The 18,276-nt window shown below is 40.6% G+C and overlaps 2 protein-coding genes and 1 long non-coding RNA gene across 6 annotated transcripts; 2 read left to right on the top strand and 1 right to left on the bottom strand.

Moving 5' to 3' along the window:
* Positions 1-2,282: 2,282 nt before the first annotated feature.
* ltb4r2b (leukotriene B4 receptor 2b) lies at positions 2,283-10,238 on the top strand. The gene is made up of 5 exons (XM_071541125.1): positions 2,283-2,464; positions 5,418-6,018; positions 7,136-7,336; positions 7,432-7,475; positions 8,809-10,238. The coding sequence occupies exons 2-5, from the start codon at positions 5,437-5,439 to the stop codon at positions 9,077-9,079; spliced, it is 1,098 nt and encodes a 365-aa protein (XP_071397226.1). The 5' UTR covers positions 2,283-2,464; positions 5,418-5,436; the 3' UTR covers positions 9,080-10,238.
* Positions 10,239-10,720: 482 nt separating this feature from the next.
* LOC139662442 (uncharacterized) lies at positions 10,721-12,189 on the bottom strand. Its single transcript, XR_011696646.1, has 3 exons — positions 12,078-12,189; positions 11,220-11,254; positions 10,721-11,045 (listed from the first exon to the last, which is right to left on the bottom strand). It is a non-coding gene; the product is annotated as an uncharacterized lncRNA (long non-coding RNA).
* A 1,310-nt stretch (positions 12,190-13,499) lies between these two features.
* sdr39u1 (short chain dehydrogenase/reductase family 39U, member 1) lies at positions 13,500-18,226 on the top strand. Of its 4 annotated transcripts, none has more exons than XM_071541127.1 (6): positions 13,500-13,611; positions 14,175-14,281; positions 15,201-15,283; positions 15,558-15,679; positions 15,913-16,065; positions 17,011-18,226. In XM_071541127.1, the coding sequence occupies exons 1-6, from the start codon at positions 13,596-13,598 to the stop codon at positions 17,448-17,450; spliced, it is 921 nt and encodes a 306-aa protein (XP_071397228.1). In that variant the 5' UTR covers positions 13,500-13,595; the 3' UTR covers positions 17,451-18,226. The 4 variants fall into 4 exon arrangements, with proteins under 4 accessions (XP_071397228.1, XP_071397229.1, XP_071397230.1 ...); XM_071541128.1 differs by having other exon boundaries at positions 17,017-18,226; XM_071541129.1 differs by having other exon boundaries at positions 15,558-15,673.
* The last annotated feature ends 50 nt before the right edge of the window (positions 18,227-18,276 follow it).

Raw genomic sequence — 18,276 nt, forward strand, 5'->3', positions numbered from 1 at the left:
GCACCACTAACTACTGTGAGGAAAAGTAAATGCATGGGGTTTAGTCCCATTTTTATTTTTGATATTCAATATCTATAAATTTGACCATTTCCATGCACAAAAAAAAAAATGTTGGTGTTTATCACAGAATTGTATTCTTGGCAGGGTGGAGAAGCCTCTGAAACAGCATTTAAACCACCATGTAACTTCAAACTTTTCCACCAAAACACTGGAATGAATAAATAAAATGTGGGTATAAAATAAAATTTCATTGCTGATTTGCTGACTGTTACATAGCTGTGGTCAGAGTCTAGGAACCTCCATCATACTGGTGCTGGATGACACTTATTGACTGATATCCAATCTTTAAGGAAAGGCCAATATTTGTCTAACCTCTGTCTATACATACCTGTGTTTATATATTCTTATCTACTTATATTATACATCCATTTATTTGCTGTTTTTCCTCTGGACATATTTCAGTATTTTTCTGCAGATTCTGTAGCTTACATTTACATATAGCCCCGCAATTGCTTCTATTCTAGTTTATTTCTTTTATTATTTTCACCACTTTGTTTCTTCTATTTTTTATTGCCTACTTTGTTCTGTTTGTCTGCTTTTATTACAGTTTTCACTTTTCCCTGCTGAATCCTATTACTTTTGCTGCTGCAACAACCTAATGTCCCCACAGGGACCAATAAAGTTTCATAATTGTCTTATTTTCAAAACTGGATATATGGCGTTTTGAAAGTCGAGTCTTCGGCAGGTGTTACCAGAGCAGTAAAATCTGCTGTATCTGCTGTGTGTTTTGGTGGGAGAGTTTTTAGTACAGATAAAGAGACTGACAGAGGCTGACAGCTGGCAGACAAGGAGGAATCTATTGAGAAAGCACAAGAATTTGCATCTGCAATGTTGTTGATGTTCATGATTTACCGGAACTGAAGGATTTCACCATCCTCTATGGGTCGAGGAAATTGTATGAGCTTTTCGGCTCATGGAATCCTTTTAATATAATTTAATATAATCAATTTAGACAATTAAGAAGCTATTTCAAAGTATGAATAGTTTTTCTTACTGTACCTTACATTTTACAGTAAGTTGAACATTGTATTTTTAACCCTAGCGTGTCAGAATTATTATTTGGTTTGTCTCATGTCTCATGAAAAGAAGATAGCAAGTTAGACAGCTACACTTAAGCGGTAAGTAAATCATAAATATAACCACCCTATATTGCTATAGGTAGCAAGACAGAGTGCATTGATGTCATCAAACATGCATATATAAATTACTTAAAAATGTTTTTTTTGGTCCTTTTATGCTTGTTTGCATTATGGTTGCGAGGTCGGCCATATTTGAGAAGTTTGTAAATAAGAGACCAAATAAGAGATCTTAAGACAATATTGAGGAATTGGCCCTTTTCACATTCTGTTTCTCAACACTTCTGCATTGAGAAACTGTTACCATGACGATGTGAAGAGGGCCTATTGAACTTAAGAAGAAGAACTTCCTCAACTTTCTTTTTAGGTAACATGTGACCTATTGAAGTGTATCGTGTGTGTCTTGTGAGCTCTTGTGACCCCAGCTTCTCTAATTCAGCTGTTCAGTGACCAAAAGAAGAAAACTATGGTTGTGCTGGGAGTGTCCGATGTGTGAGAGTGTGAAGCAGGGCCTCGCTGAACAAGGGCATGCCCGCTCAGCAAAAACCTTCCCTGGACGGAGAAAGGTTAAAAAAACCAGCTCCCTCAGTCCTTGAGCTTCAGCTCCGGCTCTCATCCTCTCTTCGTCTGCTCCGCCCCGGAAACCAGCATTCCTGTCAGTGTCAGAGGCTTGTGTGAACTAGTGAGTGCTTGTGTGTGTGTGTGTGTGTGTGTGTGTGTTTTCCCTGTATGCGTGTTTGTGCTTGTGCGTTCTACATCCATGACACAGGGAGCTTGTGCAAGTTTTTGAGTCACCTTTGTTATACCTCCCTCGCCTTATGATTACGCAACAGCAAGGGAGTCGGAAATGCCTCGGGACACAGATATACATTATGGTCCAGGACAGTCAGTGGGAAATGTTTATATAGGGAGAAGGCTTGTTTGTTTATATATATTATAAACATAAAATATATATAATATTTGTTTATAAAATGGCCATCATGGATTCAGTTTTGTGGTAAAAACACTTGTGATACATTCCACAATATGATCAGATAATGAAGCAGACTATGTTTGAACCAGGGGGGAGAGAGAGAGAGAGAGAGAGAGAGAGAAAGAGGGAAGGACACACCTCTCATTCTCTCTCTCTCTGCACAGCATGTAGCAGCCTGTGGGGCAGGACATAATTCAGTTTATTGTGGACTGAGCTAACGCAGACTGCTGTGTAAAAGAGACAGAGGAATACGATCAGTACCAGAGAGAACAGAGACAGGATCTGACAGACATCAGAGACACACAGAGAGGCTTCCTCACACTCTTGGAGTTTCACTGGAATACGCCTTGACAAGGTGGGTCAACCCATTTTAATTTGGATTATTGCTTTCTCATTATTCTCACTGTTGCTCACATTTTCTCTCACTCCATCTCTCGAATATTTCCAACATCTGCCTCACCTCCTTTTCAGAGCAAATTTTTTTTCATTTTTAAATTCCCTACTTTTTCTAGACTTCAATATTCAGACATTGACGTTTTTTTTTTTTTTTTTACTTACAGATATATGACTCACTGTTTTGACATGTTGGCCAAATATAATAATAATAGTATTAGCCACAATACTGGCTAATACTATTACTAATACTTACTGGGAAACTTACTGGCATACATGCAATTTGCAGCGTGGTGATGATTTTTCAGACTTCCTCAAAACTTGCTTGTGGTTTTTTGGTGTTTTTACTCACATAAAAAATGTGCTCAAAATTGTCACAAATCATATTCTATACTTTTCCATACTCTAAAGACCTGCGTAGGAACACTGTCTTTTTCCCTTTCCCTTTCTCTGTCTTGCACACACTTCCTACATTCCATCCCTCACTTTGTCATTTTGACAAATTATATCGCTGGATTGTCTCACTGATGGTGAAAATAGCACAACTCCAACTTTGGTGATTTTCTTGTTTTTAACTGAGTTAAAGGATTGCATGGTCCTTTATATGTTGAGATAGTTTTATGATGCCTCGGCTTACAAAACACTTTCACTGAACTAGTTTTTCCTCAATTTGCCTCAAGTTGTCATTCTGGAGATACAATCTTTTCACCTGACAGCGGCAATGTGTTGCTTAGCCTCTGCTGTCTGTGACTGTGCGTTTCTTACTAGTGACGTAAGTCTGACTTGATTCACATGTTTACCCATTCACTCTCATATAAAGCCATCATGGAAAATAAACAGCAGGGCTTCAGTGGGACCGGAGCAAGGAAATTAGAATTTATTAAGGAAATAAGGATTTAATGTTGTTTTCTCACATGGGAAAATGTGGTTTGGTGGAGATCGTATCATGATGTGCCCAGCAAACCAGTTTCTGGTGAATGATCATCTCTGACCCAATTGACCCCATTTCTCTGTGCCCCTTATGTTTATAATTCTTATCCTGTCCTCAAAAGCTGCTCATTGATGTGACTGAGTACATCATGTGCATGTTCTGCGTTACCAGCAAACAAGTCAGGGATGTAATATGTTTTCCTTTTTGAAGCCAAAAAGAATAAACTAATGTTTTTTCTTATAGAAATGTCAAAACTCTGAGACCTTTACAGTCCATGGTTGTACTAGTTTCTGTATGAAAGTGAGGAAGAGACGAGCGGAGTGGGCAGGAAAAAAATCAGAGTCGTGAATAAAAGACTGTGTTGAAATACCATTTTTTTCTGTGTTGACAGAGCACTGCTAATATTTGGCGTGTTTTAGCATGCTGAGTAGTTTGAACAAGTATACTATTGGCTAGAGGGCCTGATGTGAATACTTAGGGGACTGCGTCAGGGTGGCAGCCGTCATCCAGCCCTATAAACACATAGTGAATGAATGTTTTTCTCACGTTTATTTGCAATTATTGGCACAATCTTTTTCCCCAGACTAATGGCATCTTTGATTCTGACATGTCAGTGTGCTCAGGAATCCAGCAATCAAGCCCCCAAACTTCTCCATGATCTGAATAAAATTTTCTATAACATATAATTTACCTTTAAGTGCAAAAGGGTACAGTATCTGCAAGACAGGTAAACCTAATTATCATATCTTTTTTAACTGCACATAAGTACCTTTTTATAGAAGTTAAATGACTTAAATGAACTTTTCCCTCTATAACATTCTTCCTCCTCTCATCTCTCTCACTGTTAGATACTTAGATGTAAAGATAAGTACTTGATTGTCTTCTTTTCCTGTAAACGGAAACATTAAAGAGCAGTAATACAAGACATTGTAAGTCCACATCACACAGACATGTAGACATACTGGCAGTAGAGACATACCAAGACATTTTTTACCAAAAGAAGTCCACGATGTTATTAAGGTAGATTGCTATGGCCATGATGGAAAAGCAATGACTGTGAGCGATTGTGAGCTCAGGTAGCCATGTGTGTGACACAGATCTCAAACAGGCATTTTTAGAGCCATCAGGAGAGATACAGTACACCTTGAGAGAATTTCTGAATAACTGTTGTGCAGTGCAGGTGTGTATAGATCTGATCAGTGTTGAGAGCAGGTGAGAAACCCCCAGCATCCAAACCAGGTTTCTAAGTACGCGGTTACCCAAAATTGTACGTGTGACATGTATCAGATCCTGTGTATTCATGAAATATACAGTATAAGATAAACAGCTTTCTGAAAGAGTGAGGAAAAATTGGTTACATATAAAGCCGCAGAAAGGGAAGGTGAGAGGAATTCAAGGTAGCTGTTCATACTTCAAATATGTTTGAAAGACTGGGTAATTACATTGTGTAACTCACTAGCTGGCAAGGTGCTCTGCCAAAGTTGGAAGCGCTAACATCCAGAACATCCTCAAGAAGAGAGGCTTGAATGGTTTAACACCACACTGTGTAACAGGGTCGGGGTCAACTCATGAATGAACGCATCAATTCCAATTCAGCTGAGGAACTGGAATTGGAATTTGGAAAAAACCTACAGGAAACAGAATCGGAATTGAATTGGAATTTCAGAAAGTGTAATTTGTGTATTTTCATTTGTTTAACTATCTTTTATTTGATTCATAAAGTTTGATTTATAATGTTTAGTAAGTCAAGACAACCTCTAGGAAGTGGAATTTCATGGAATTTAATTCAGTTGTTTCCTGTCATTCCGATTCAATTCCAGTTCTGTTTCCTTAGAGCTGGGTGACATTCCAATTCCAACTCCAGGAACTGAATTGGAATTTACCATACATTCTCAATTCAGTTTTATGAATGGCCCCAACCCTGCTGTGTAACATGGAGGTTCCATGTTCAGTCCCATTAACTTTGTTTCCCTCTCTTCCCCAGAATCTAAGCTCATTCGGGCATGAACAACCAAAGTAATCGTTTCGTTGTCAACAGCACAAAACCAACTGCAAATCCCGAGGACCCCAGCCTCGTGAGCAATGACTTCTCCACGGCCCTGGGCGCCCTCATCCTCGGCTTGGTCTTCTTGCTGGGCGTCCCCGGCAACCTCTTCATCGTCTGGAGCATCCTGGCTCGAGCCCGCCGGCGCTCCGTCACCACCCTCCTCATCCTCAACTTGGCGTGCGCCGACAGCTTCCTCATGGCACTCACCATCTTCTTCGTGGTCTACCTGGCCAAGCAGACGTGGGTCTTTGGTAATGCCTTGTGTAAGGGATTGTTCTACCTGTGTAACGCCAACATGTACGCCTCCATCTTCCTGATCACACTGATGAGCGTGCACAGGCTGGTGGCCGTGGTGTGGCCGAGGAAGGTGTCCTCCCTGGCCAGCAAGAAGATCGTGAGGCGGGTGATCCTAGTCATGTGGCTGTTGGTGTTGGTCATCGCCATCCCCTCCCTGGTGTTTCGAGAAGTGAGAGAGGACACAGATGAGAGAAATAAGGAGAGACTGGTGTGCGCCCCCAACCACACGCTCCCTCGAGAGGTAAGTAGAGGGAGGAGCTTCATCTTGTGTTCACAACACACTTGGTTGATGGTTCACTCTATTCTGACTGATGGCTGGCGGTGCGAGAAGCTCCAGTTACATCTATGTTGTTGTCTCGTACAGCAACAAAGTTTTGAACAGGCAAATCATATATTTTTAATCATATTTATTTTTGCTGCATTGGTATTTATTGCCTTTCATATCGTTACATTGTTTTGATGACTTAACATAGCTAGCAAGCACTAGCAATAATTGAAAATAAACACAAAAACCCTCAAAATGACTCCAGAGCTTAACAATGGATGCAACTACTCTCGCATTGGTTTTTATTCTTGTAGTCTTTCAAATAAAAGTTGTAGAAAACTGGGAAGCTTTGAATGAATGTAATCAACTTATCGTCCATTTTGCACTTGCCAGGTGAAGCTATTATTCATGACACAAAATCACATCATCAGGAAAACAAAGAAGTACAGAAATCTGATTGGCTGTTGACTTTTCTCAGCCAATAAGCTTGTTGACCGTCTGAGGAGTGTTTTTCCACTTGAAAGTATAGTTCCTATAAAATGGATTAGAATAAGGTGTTAAAGTCACACTGAAATGAAAAATGACTTTTTCACCTTTTTAGCTTATTCAAACTATCATACCATACACCTATTTGATGATTTATGCCAAAAAAAAGACCCATTTTTTTTTGTCTTGTATTTTAATACAAGAAAAAAACTTTACTTTTACTTTCTGGAAAACAGAACATCTTTAGTGGTGACCTCATGCTGCACCAGGAGACGTACGTAAAGATCCCAGCCAGTAAAACCATCACAGATGTTTGAACACAAGAATTAAGGGAAAGAGGGAACTCTGGAAAATCAGCTCACCATGGCAGGAATTATCACTTAAACGTTTTAAATGCATTGACTGCCTTATCTGTAATATCCAACTGTTCGTGAGGTGAAGCTCTGTCTCATGAATTTTATTTGAAGTCTCTGACTAAGATTAACGTATTCCTGATGCCATCGACTCTTGCTCCGTCTTGTTTTGACAGATCCACTCATGTCCACATTATTCACTATGCAGTCATACTATGATCACACCTGTCTGCCATCTTCTTCCCTGTGTGTAGGTGAGGTTCCAGTACGCCTTTGAGACAGTGTCAGGATTCATACTTCCTTATGCCATCATTGTGATCAGCTATGTGCTTATTCTGAGACGCCTGAGGCAGACCAAGTTCAGACGAAAGGTCCGCAGCGAGAAACTCATCTTGGCTATTGTGGTGACGTTCGGCTTATTCTGGTTGCCCTATCATGTTATCAACATGGTCCAGGTATGTGACTAAACGCTCACTGTATCATAAAAAAACATGCATGTGCTTTTAGAAGTAATTTGAATGAATACTGAGTGTGTGTTGTTCTGTCCAAGGTGGCGGCTGAGTGGTACAAAGAGGATTCAGGCGTGAGAAAAAAGTGAGTAGCAACCAACCCGACTCTAACTCCTGTCAGTCTGGTCTTGTCTTGTCAAGTCTTGTTTTTTGCTGTTCACCCCTTTCAAACAACATTTTACTATCTATGACTCCCTGAAAAAGAGAGGGCAAGTGACGACTAACTCTGATTGGTTCTCTGGAAAAAGAGGGAAAGTGTTCACCATCTCTGATTGGGTAAAGCAAAAGCATTGAAACTAGAAAGCATGAATGAAACTACAGTAGACAGCGATGGGTGGATTTAGGTAATCTTCCTGATTGAAATTGCGTAAAACTGACATTTTATATATATATATAGATATATCTATATATATATAACTACAGTATATGTACAGTATATATATATATATATATATGCTTATATAGAGTGAAATATTCAAACACAAGACACCATCTTTTTATAGCTGCACCATTAGGCTACATTAAATGGAAAAACCTAGATGTCTAGATTTTATACTCATTTCCATGTACTGTAGGCTAATTCAACATAACATATTTGGTATCTTTGGAAACCTTGGGATCTTGACTAGAACTTAAAATAAAGTTCTGTGAGTTCGAACAAAGCTTGGCCGTACAACATGTGTTTGTAATGACGGACCCACTGGTGGGACTGGCAAAGTTGAGGTTTTAACATGTTTATAATGCTCAAAATACACTTTGATTCCTTAGAGCTGGGTGATCAAGTTTGATTTTCCGCATTGCATGACCTTAAATCCATCGAAACATCTGTGAAATGTTAAGTTGCACTTGCAGTTGCCAACATGCTACACTAGCTAGCTAATGCTGCCAAATCATTGACATAACATTAGCTGTGGCTTGGGGAACAGGACTTCACGTTTTTTCTTGTGGGTGTCCACTAGGATGCATTGAGGTTGTAATTCTGACCTACCAGCTGGCAATTTCGCACTTCCGACGTTGATTAGATGGAGCATTAGAGCGTCACTCATCCTGATATTTTTTGAAAGATGAAAATGGGCCGGTGTTCTGCCAATTTATGCTGCCTTGTCGAAAAATGCTACCTTAGTGCGAATCGCAACGCTAACCCTAACCCTAACCCATGTGCAGAACCGCTTGGTAGCACATCTTGATGGGTAGCACATCTCGACAGAACACCGGCTCAGAATCAACACCTCACACACAGATACACTTCCTTTATGTACTTTCAGAATAAAATCTTTCAGCCGCAGCTCTCAGGAATGTCACAGGACTTTAGATTTGGTATTTCGCAAACACCAAATGTAACAAGACATAAGTTCAGTCATGTGTGGGTAGCTGTTGACCAAGATGTCCTCTCGTCCCTCCCTTCCCTCTCTCCACAGACTGGATCACATCTGGAAGTCCAGTCGAGCGGTGACCTCGGCTCTGGCCTTCATCAGCAGCTGTGCCAACCCGGTCCTCTACACCTTCGCTGGGAAGTCCTACATCAAGCAGAACGGCTTTGCCTTCATGGCCCGGCTGTTTGAGGGCACGTCGCTGGACCAATCGGGGACCAAAAAGAGTCGGTACATGGGCCAAGAGACCAGCGTGGGACTCAGAGATGTGGAGTCCACGACTAGCAACGGAGCTAACACTGTACGAAACGGAAGATGAGCTTTCAGTCAACTCTGAAGATGCGTGAAATTACATGTGGCGCATGTAGAGACGTTGGTCAGAGATGTGAGCCTGCATTTGTTGTGTGTAAAAAAAACACAATTAAGCAGAGCACCGGTTTAGAGCTGAATGCTAACTACAGTAGTTTGCTTTGTAAATACAGTGTATTGTGAAATGTACGTATCGTAAAGGTGCCATTCTACTGTATGTCAAGTGTCGGCACAAGAAAGTGCACTGCTTGTACCTGACTGAATTGTAAATAGCATAATTATTAAGGGAGCGTGTACATGGTGATGAAACAAGAACTTTAATTAAATCACTCAATAAACTCGCTTTCCAGGTACATGCCATGCAATTGCAGAAGAGCAAATTCAAATTTTGCTCAACTGTTCCCATTACACTGTTCAGTTTGCAGCCACTTTCAGGCCAAAGAGATTACTTTTAAGCATTTTTTTTGTTTTATTACTTATTAATAACCAAATGTTCATCGTATAGGCATTACAAGGCACCATAAACACACACTTGTATACAGCTAGTAGGGTTTATAACACTGGCTTATAACACATTAACAACAGAGCTTGTGTTTTATCAGCATAAGTTGACCACATTTTTCTGCATTTTTCTTTATTGTCTCGAAAGAGGGTGTTTTTTGTTTTTTAAATCTCTGCAACTTAATTCTTAATGCCAACTGTAAATGTACCATGTATTCCTCACTGTGCTTGAGTACTCTGTGTTCATCCACAGCTAAAATCCCCCTGAGATGTGTTAAGAAACCTGGTTCCTTTATAAGTTAATGGTTATTGTTCAAAATAAGTCACATTGAACACAAATGAATCAAATATTTGTCCCTCAGCCAGTTCAGTCTAGTTACAAAGGGAGGAGTTTGTTAAATTAGATCTTTCACTTACATGTTAGTTCCAGAAATTTGTTCCCCACTTGGAAGTTTTAAAGCAAAAACTCCCACAATGCAAAGCGGTCTTTTGAATTCATGTTGCACAGTAGATCACAGCGCTTCAGACACACTTGAGTCATATCTAATGAATGTTTACTGATGTGAAATGTTCTCAAAGGGGCACTCTACTCTAAGGTTTTTTTTTTTATCTCTATTTTTATGATGCATTGAGCACTGACTTTTGTAAAATAAAGTTGACAAAAAGAATTTGGTATAAGCATAATTTCTTTGAGTTGAACATTCCTCTTGACTCCATGCAGCTATAATTTCACATACTCAATATTCACGACTCCATTAGAATGAGTTTTTTCTGAAACAGGGATGAAAAATGAAGTTTTACTGAAATAGCTTTGTGCATTTATACAAGATCATAATGTTACCAAACTTCAGCATTAAACAAACTCCCTGGGGACAAACGGCACTTCCTCACCCAAACTGTTTTCCAGGGAAAAACAGACAACTGTCACATGCAGTTGACCAATTTCCTCTCCAAACGTGGCACAACATCCACTTTCCCACCATGCTTTGTGTCACATTTATATGGAATTTATTGCCCAAACTCATAAGTTTACTCATGCAACCCGATCAGTGATCCTCAGATTTACCCCCGACCCAGTAAATTCTACTGCCTCCACAGATTTAACATGCAAGTACCAAAAGTTGATGGAAGATTAACAGACAATCAAGTTTCAGAATCAGTTTTATTGGTCAGGTAAGTTTGCACATACAAGAAATTCAACTGTGTGCTTCCATAGGTCACATTAAACAAGGCAAACTGATAAAGACAAAACTCGGGAATAGGTCCTCATGCATTCTGCATACATCTTTTAACTGAAATCTAGGTGATAAAGGACTGTTTTCAAACAATACATCTTTGTGAGTTTCTACCTCAACCAAAATCTGTACACAGCAAACAAGTAAATAAGTGTATTCAACTTTAACAAGTAGCTTTAACTGTAAAAAAAACCCCACCAAACTCCAGAGCTGATTCAGTTCATGCAGCATTTCCAATACCTAGGGCAAAAAGAAAATAAAGTGAGTATATACACACCAAACAACTGTATTCAGTCTCACATGGTTTCCATTCAGTCCACATGCAAAGTCAAAGCAACTTCAGGTGAAACAAAGAGCACATGCAGCTCATAACCAAGTCTCAGAGGGCATGAACATGAGGCTGTGTGGCCTTACCTCATTGTGCTCAATCCAGTCCGGGCTCTTCACTCCTACAGACAGAAAAACATGAAACATTTAGTCTTACTTGCAATACAAAGGCGATGCTTCATAGCCTGATTATAAGTAGTGTCCTGCACGGTCAAACCCGTCAGCGCAGTGAAAGACTAATCACGAGGTTCAGGTGAAACACGGACTCACATGCAACTCATCATTTCAGGTTTGACCGAGATACAGAACCGGCTGCTACTCTGACTGACTCATCTGAAAATAATTTGGCATCTGATGCAGTAGCAGCAACGTGCACCTGCTGCAAGGCTCAGGAAGAAAAAAAACCCCACTACAATACCCAAGTATACCCAATACTCCTATATCATGAAGATAATGTGTGGTAGGCCTACTGGATATAAAGTATAGGCTATTGTGCCCATATCATACTTTAGGGTTATTTTCTGTGTATCATTAATATTCATATAAGGACTTCTAGTGTTGCTTGATATTTGATCAGCATCCTTTTAAACCTTATGCTAGGATTTCTATTGTCTTGTTTCTTTTTTTTTATCGTTAAGGCCGGTCAGTTCACTTGCGGAAGCTCGTGCATTTCGACTCAGCCCACCGAGAGTTAACCAATAACGTCAATAAGTAAGTAAATTTCTCCAATATCACCGTTACCATCGATACAGAGTTGAATTTTAGCTGGGATTTGCCAAATAAAACGCCACTTGGCTCATTAGCATCAACCATGAGGTCGGCTGGTGCTACTGAAGCGGCGAGCTATCTCTGAGGAAAAACGCTACAAAGAGGCACATCCGCATATTAATGGATAAATTACTACACTGATAATTAACTTTCATGAAAAACACAATAGAGACATACCGTGTAGTTAGTTGAAGACAGACTGGTACTCGTCCCGCTCCAGAAACCCGAGGTAAACCTCTCCGACCGCTACAACATGAGGAAAAGGACCGCTAATGAGGCTGAGGCCCAATTTATCCCTTTATCAAAACCACGTGTTTGTTGTCATCCCGTCACAAAACACGCATGTCGCTTCCGGGTCTGGCACTAACGTAAAAAGGGAGGTTTTTATAACACATTGAAAAACCACACTGTTTTTAGCCTATTCGTGTACAAATAACCACCAAAATGATGTTAAAGGTGTTATTATAGGGAATGATGATTAGGCCACATGTATATTATTTTCCGTCATTGTCCAGTTTTTCCACGCAGACCGAATTTTATGCCATGAATAAAGTAATAAAATAAACTGTAAAATTAACAATAAAATATAATATATATTGCCATTTTCTTCATTGTCTTGCACATTGCTTCCCAAAGTCCCACCTCCAGGGGTCTTTGAAGGGGGCGAGGGTCCCGAGAAAAAAGTGGGGAAAAAATGCCATTTAATAATAACTTTAATAATAATAATAACTTTATTTGTATAGCACTTTTCTAAAAACAATGTTTACAAAGTGCTTTACATACAATAAAATCCAAAAGCAGCAATAAAAGAAAATAGGCATAAAAGGTAATATATGAGGTGGACAGGTACAACTAAAAACACACAAACAAACAGAGATACAATTTAAAACAGATCGAACTTTGCATAAAAGTGTATGCCGAAAAGAAATGATAAAAAATAGGAATAAAAGGTAATACAAGAGATAAACAGGTGCAACTAAAATAAACAAACAAACAAACAAACAGAGATACATTTAAAAACAGATGGAACTTTAAATAAAAGTGTGTGCCAAAACACAAGAAGGCAATAAAATGGACATACAGGTACAAGTAGGCTACAGTACAAATATTTCACTATTTTTTTCCTCTCACTAGAAGTTAGCACAGTGAGACAATGTACAGGACCCATTCCCCACCTATAGTATAGACACTATGCATTTCTACAGTAAACCTTAACTGACAACAAAAACTTTTCTTAGATGGTGTTCTTTGATACAGAATCTACTCAAATAGGGGTTCGTGGTCTAATGTGCATCTAATTTGGAGTCCCTGACATGAAAATGTAAAATATGTGAGAACCACTGGATCAATACATTTCTGATTACACAAGTGACTTGAACCACTTTGTATAAAGTGGTCTTATCTATCAACAAATAACCAGCTTTATCTAACCAAGTCCGTGATTGAATTCCACCTGTTATTTATAAGCAAATTCCCACGCAGAACCATGGCTGTATTAAACTAGCGCAGTACTTGTACAGTTCCTTGCCTTGATTGGTGCCATAACATTACGTACGGAACTCCTATTGGTCCAAAAAGGCAATAAACACCTCACTGACGTTCATTGAAGCTGGACAGCATAGTTTATCAAGACAGCGGGTGACTTGCAGGGAACTACAACGGTTTCCTTCAGCATTTGGTGGTAATTAGGTGGCGATGAGAGTCTTAATAGGTACGTCAGTTGCAAATGTATAATTATAGCTAATTTGTTTCAGAAAAGGTCAATGTGACATAACACTGCCAGCTAGCTAATGTTAGCTTCGTAGCACTGCAAGCACAAACTGAGTATCCTCACCTCTGATCATTAGCTAACGTTACATGTTTCGCTTGTGTCTGTCACAAATATGACTGGTATGTCAGACTTGCATGCTATGTGCCAACCGCTAACTTTCGCACGGTTTCATTGTTATTCAAAGCCATGTTCCCTAAAATAATACTGTTAAATTTGTGCTGTTTTGTAAGCATGTCATGTACGCATGCGCACTGGTCTGTCAAGTTGTACTGCAGTGTTAGTAACTTCTGCTCTGTGATACCTATGTTCAAAGTCATTTTTACAGCCATCATATTAAACATACTCAACATTTAGGCTAGTATAAATTACATTAGGAAACATACAATCAACCTTTCTCTTATTCATGCCAACAGTAGCTGTACTGATTGATTCTGTAGTGTGATCATATGTGTCATCTGCTCTTTTCTTTTCTTGTCCATTCCTCTGTATTTTCTTCCTTGAAGGAGGAGGGTCTGGCTTCGTGGGCCGCGAGCTGACTCGCTTGCTCCGAGACAAAGGTCATGAGGTCACAGTGATATCTCGCCAGCCCGGTCCGGGGAAGATAACGTGGGTAGGTCACAGATTGATTCACCACACCGGGGTCAGACAGTGTCTCATCCTGGTAATCCCCATTCACCACCGCTCCTGAGCACGAGGCAGCGCTTACTGTACCTGCTCTACAGCTGCAGCCTGCAGCCATACTGAGTGCCACGCTGCTGAAATATACAGTGATGGAGTTTTTTAAAATGATATAAGATTGCACTTTATTGATCCCCTACTGGACATTCAGGTGTCACAGCAGCAATTGGCAGAACAAAGCCAAGGCAGTAGGGCTGCAACTAACGATTATTTTCATTGTTGATTAATCTGTTGATTATTTTCTCGATTAATTGATTAGTTGTTTGGTCTATAAAATGTCAGAAAATGGTGAAAAACGTCGATCAGTGTTTCCCAAAGCCCAAGATGACGTCCTCAAATGTCTTGTTTTGTCCACAACCCAAAGATATTCAGTTTACTGTCATAGAGGAGTAAAGAAACCAGAAAATATTCACATTTAAGAAGCTGGAATCACAGAATTTTGACTTATTTTTCTTAAAAAATTACTCAAACCGATTAATCGATTATCAAAATAGTTGGTGATTAATTTAATAGTTGACAACTAATCGATTAATCGTTGTAGCTCTACAAGGCAGTACAGGAAAGGTAATAAAAATAGTTCAGGAAAGATAATAAGGCAATACAAATGACTATAAAACTATGAAGATAAAAATATAAAACTATTAAAAGTGTCTAAAGTCTATATTTGTAGAGTGATGTTTATAGTCTACTGTCTATCAAATCTACCAGATCTCACACTGTATGTGAGGTCCTGTCGTGCTCGTACCATGAGTCAGTGTGTACACCAAATTCAATGCCACATACAAATAATAATAAAGCGTTTCTGATGTTGATTTCCATTGTTTTCCCATTCCTCCTCTGTGTTGTTGCAGGGTGAGTTGGAGTCTGGCGGCCTCCCACCATGCGAGGGCGCTGTCAACTTGGCTGGAGAGAATCTCATGAACCCACTGCGCTGGTGAGCAGCTGCACAATTCAATTCATCATCGATTATTTGCCCTGCTCAGTCATAGCTTCCAATTTCTCAATACTTCCCACAGAAATGGATAGCATTGGACCTCCTGTCTGGATTAACTGTGATATAGTTTATATAGTGGATGGATAAACTGTAATTTCTAAAAAGTATGAGCACTGGGTCTACTCTCTCTGTTGTTTGTTTTTGTTTTTGTTTTTTTCTCTACTTGCAAGACCAATTCCTCTCAGAAATAGCAAAAATCTATTTGGTGTTTCAGGTGGAACGAGAGTTACAAGAAGGATTTGTTCTCCAGTCGCATCGACACCACAAAGACTCTGGCTCAAGCCATCGCTGCTTCCCCCAGTCCTCCTCACTCCTGGGTCCTGGTGTCAGGTGTAGGTGGGTCTCTGTCACAAAGAGAAAACCTGCAAATCCTACAGTGCTTCCAGGCTAGGCAGACAGGATGATTCGATTGACTGAAGGAGGAGAGCCAGTGTCATGTATAAATGTAGCTCTGGACAGCTGCCTGATAATCAAGTGCTCACACAGTGCAGACAGTAACATCTACTGGGTTTTAATAATGTTGTACAGTACTTACTTATATGAGCTAACCATGTGCTTTTGACCCACAGCATGCTACAAGCCCAGTCTTGAAGCCCAGTACACGGAAGACAGTGAATGGACGCCATTCGACCTCCTGTCACAATTAGTGAAGGAGTGGGAGGCGGCGGCTTGTCTTCCTGAGAATGTGGCAAAGATAACCAAACAAGTGGTCATCAGGCCTGGTACGTACAAAATGAGCCATTTATTGAACACTTTACTTAAAGCTACACTAGGCAACTTTGCATGTTAGCGGCGCCAAATAGGAGCGAGAGGTAAACATTTGAACTTCAATACCCAGAAATCATTTAATGCAACATCAGTAAACTGCACACAGCACGCTCTTGTTTAGAAAGCTGATGAGTCTTTGTAGGTCATCCTTATGTCAGTGTTGGGGTTTATTCCACTGCATCTGTTCACTCTGAATCACTCTGCACGTCCGCCTCCTCTTGCTGAATGATTGGAAGTTGATCTCCTCAGTCGCTGCTCCGGGCGCAGCGGTACACATCTCTGATAGAGGAAAATACAACAATAACATCACCAAAATTCTGGGAAATATTAATGAGTCATTCAGTGGTAAATAAAGAGATTGTGCAAACAATGAAAGCTACACTAGGCAACTTTGCATGTTAGCGGCGCCAAATAGGAGAGAGAGGTAAACATTTGAACTTCAATACCCAGAAATCATTTAATGCAACATCAGTAAACTGCACACAGCACGCTCTTGTTTAGAAACCTGGGCAGTCTGTGATGCTTTATACTAAAGAGATGAGAGAGGAAAAGATCTAACGTTGGTGAGTCCAGCTTTCTCTGGACGGAAAGCTGCTAACTGCTGTTTAGGAGACAGTTTGGATTTCACGCTTAAATTTTGATTTGTCACTTGTGGGTGGAGAAGTGTCCATCCCCGACTCTGTTGCAGCCCCACTTTGTGATTTAGGCTGGTAAAACATGTTTGATTTTAGATAAATATCTTGCCTAGTGCAGCTTTAAATTACACACATATAACGTGTAATTCAAGTATATTTTGTGTTGGTGTTCTTCAGTGTTTTGGCATAACTTAAAATAGTGACAGCAGTGTTTCTCTCTACCAATCTGACATTCCCTGGTGTCCCCCCCTCCCCCTCCACCAGGGGCAGTACTGGGTCGTGACGGCGGTGCCATGAAGCAAATGCTGCTGCCCTTCTGGCTCGGCCTCGGCGGCACCCTGGGGTCCGGGAGCCAGCCGTTCCCCTGGATCCACGTCTCGGACCTGGCGGGAATCATCAGCCGCGCCCTGGAGCCGCCTGCCGACCCGCCTGCTGACCCGCCCTCCCCCGTCCCGCAGGTGTTCAACGGAGTCGCCCCGGCGCTGAACACCAACTATGAGTTCACTAAAGAGCTGGGCCGGATCCTGAGGCGGCCCACCGTCTTTCCCGTGCCCGGCTTCGTCATGAATGCTCTGATGGGGTCCGAGAGAGCCGTGGTCCTCACCCAGGGCCAGAAAGTAACGCCCAAGAGGACTTTGGAGTCCGGATTTCAGTACAAGTACCCGGACTTGACCTCCGCCCTGAAGGAGATCGTTGGGAGTTAACGGAGATATAAATGGAGAAGAGCCTTGTTCAGAATCTGATTGTGACTCGATTCTTCAGCATTTATGAAATCTAGCGCTGAATTTAAAAAAAAAAAAAATCTGTATTTATGCGTGTATCGTTATGCCAAGAATATTCAGAACAATGACAACTCATACAATTCTCTGATCAGGAGCCTAGGATCACAAAACATAAACGATACAGAAATCTCACATTCTTCAGATCGGAGGACTGCTTGCAAGGTGTTTTCATATCACACAGTAACAGTTTTAGTAATTAGATAAAAAACACGATTTCTTCTGAGGCAGATCTGTTTTCTGCACTTCTCCTCATTTGTTTTCCTTGAACCTTTTATTCCTGCCGACTGCAGCATGGGGGATGTGCTGGAAAATACCGATAATGCCGTCTACACCGAACACACCAGGACATCTCCAAACAGACCAGGACATCTTCAGGCCTCCATGACCATCTGTGGTCCGGATGCTGCTCTCCTGAGTTCCTTCCGAACATTGCTGTGACAGACTGTTGGTGGCCATCTGGTTTTTTTAACAGCTGCCTGGCGTGTTGGTCTTATGCAATACTAATTTCCTCCTCCACATCAGAGAACTTTCATATATCTGAGACTTGACTAGACTTGATCAGCACTGGCATCATAATCACATCAATTACAAGCAGCAATGATATGAAATTACCAGGACAACTGCTGCGGGGTTGTGGGAATCTTGTCAAATATGGAATCAGTAATTTCTCATGTGAAGCGCAGTAACAGGAGGACATGACTCATCCTCCAGTTTCAGACTTTTCAAACATCAGATTTTCTCTTCATGG

This window comes from Centroberyx affinis, unplaced genomic scaffold (assembly GCF_046629955.1).
Source record: "Centroberyx affinis isolate AG114_WGS23_722 - 3 ecotype Tasmania unplaced genomic scaffold, CSIRO-AGI_Caff_v1 ptg003790l_1, whole genome shotgun sequence".
Classification (NCBI taxonomy): Eukaryota; Metazoa; Chordata; class Actinopteri; order Beryciformes; family Berycidae; genus Centroberyx; species Centroberyx affinis.